The sequence below is a fragment of the Echinococcus granulosus genome, assembly GCF_000524195.1.
Source record: "Echinococcus granulosus chromosome Unknown EG_S00351, whole genome shotgun sequence".
NCBI lineage: Eukaryota > Metazoa > Platyhelminthes > Cestoda > Cyclophyllidea > Taeniidae > Echinococcus > Echinococcus granulosus.
Genome location: NW_020170731.1, coordinates 1,610 through 3,161, shown reverse-complemented (window position 1 = coordinate 3,161; position 1,552 = coordinate 1,610). Strand labels below are relative to the sequence as shown.

The window sequence follows — 1,552 nt, the reverse complement described above, 5'->3', positions numbered from 1 at the left end:
TCGCCTCTTCCGTCCAGCCTCTAGTGCCATAAGGAGCGGATTTCCTAACTCTTATTAGGAGTGCATTAATTTTTTTTGTGATCTTATGCCTGCATTAGCTAACTTGCATAGAGGATGCAAAGTTTTTGCAGGTAAAAAAGGAAAGTTATTGGAATCTGATGACAGAAAAATACTAATCTCCAGCTGATTCCACACAAATTATCTTGACACGTCTTTATCCAACATTTCAAAAGACTTTGCTGCATGCCCGCCTGTTCAGCCTCCCCCTAATTGGGCAATACTTGCTGCATAGTCAGGAACTTTCAAAGCACGTCAAATAAGTGAAAGCGACACTAGAGTAAAACAGGGGTAAGGGTAGGCACCTTACGCCTAGTGTACTCGGAATGCCGATAGTAATGACTTCAGGCCGGAGGTCAGGATCACTTTGTTGTGGACACACTAGCAGAAGCAGTCATTAAATGAACAACTTGCGTGCAATTCATCACATCCCTTTGGCTCAATGTGCCACATTACCAAACCAGCTAAATCTACTCTTACAAATACCGTTTTCCAACGCATGCAATGTCATTAAACATATTCCATCTTAAGCACAATAGCGAGTAAAGCATCGCTAACATGATTTTGAATAAATTTCACTTTCTGAAGCAAAGTTTGCTGTAATAAATAACTTCAGGTACGCCCCTCCTTCAGTTCACCTTCTGCTGTGTTGTTCACTAATCACAAGCAAGTACAATCGGTGGGGTGTTCCCATTTACTCGAAACGCATTATCGCTAATGTGAGAGTTGATTGTTCATAAAGGGGAAAAGTGGCTTAAACTGTCGAAGAATGTAGCAATTTTTCCTGATGACATGACAATCGACAACTAAACACATTACTCCCATTGTTTTGTCTTGCGTGCTATGGAATAATAGGGATCGGTCCAACTTTCCGTTACCTGGCTCGGGTGCCATACGATTCGCCACTTGTTCTGAATTGATGATAACTTGGTTGCGCATGCTAATTAAGCTCTTTATTTGGGAGGCAAACTAAGCACTACTGACGTACTTCAGATAGACCAAATACTAATAAGCATCTGATGCATGGGACCAAATAAATAGGCGATGTTTTCAACATCTGCTTCCCTTCTCTCTCTCCCTCCCTCCCTGCTACCTCTAGAAGTGATTCCAATGAATGTAATGTTTGTAAAATGCAAAATGTATGACTACTAGGTCCACCTGTAAGCACCAGATGGGCTTAAACACGTGTCGACAGTCCATGCAGTCTTGCATAATACTGCGCAGGTTGGCTTTGTCTTGATCATTACTCAGACAGTGAAACTACCTGCAACCCACACGTATATATCACTGTCGTGAAGATAAACTCACCCTTATCCATGTGATTGACAAAGATCTAGCATCAAAATTTTGAGCTATCATCCAACCTCCACAATACAAAAGAATTTGAACATTTTAATTCAAATTTATCAGATTCGAACTACGATGAGGATAAGTCAGATGAACACACTGCTGATCACACTAGGCTGTTTCTTCAATTTTCAATTTTGGTAGGCGG

General features: G+C 41.0%; 1 protein-coding gene across 1 annotated transcript in view; it reads left to right on the top strand. All coding sequences in view use genetic code 11, as the record gives it.

The window, feature by feature from the left end:
• Positions 1-85: 85 nt before the first annotated feature.
• Positions 86-1,552, top strand: part of EGR_11053 (hypothetical protein) — a gene marked incomplete at both ends in the record, with an annotated part of 2,706 nt that continues 1,239 nt past the window's right edge. Inside the window, 2 exons of the mRNA XM_024500302.1 lie at positions 86-131; positions 1,468-1,544. Coding sequence (XP_024345283.1) covers positions 86-131; positions 1,468-1,544 — 123 coding nt within the window. The remainder of the gene's footprint in view (positions 132-1,467; positions 1,545-1,552) is intronic.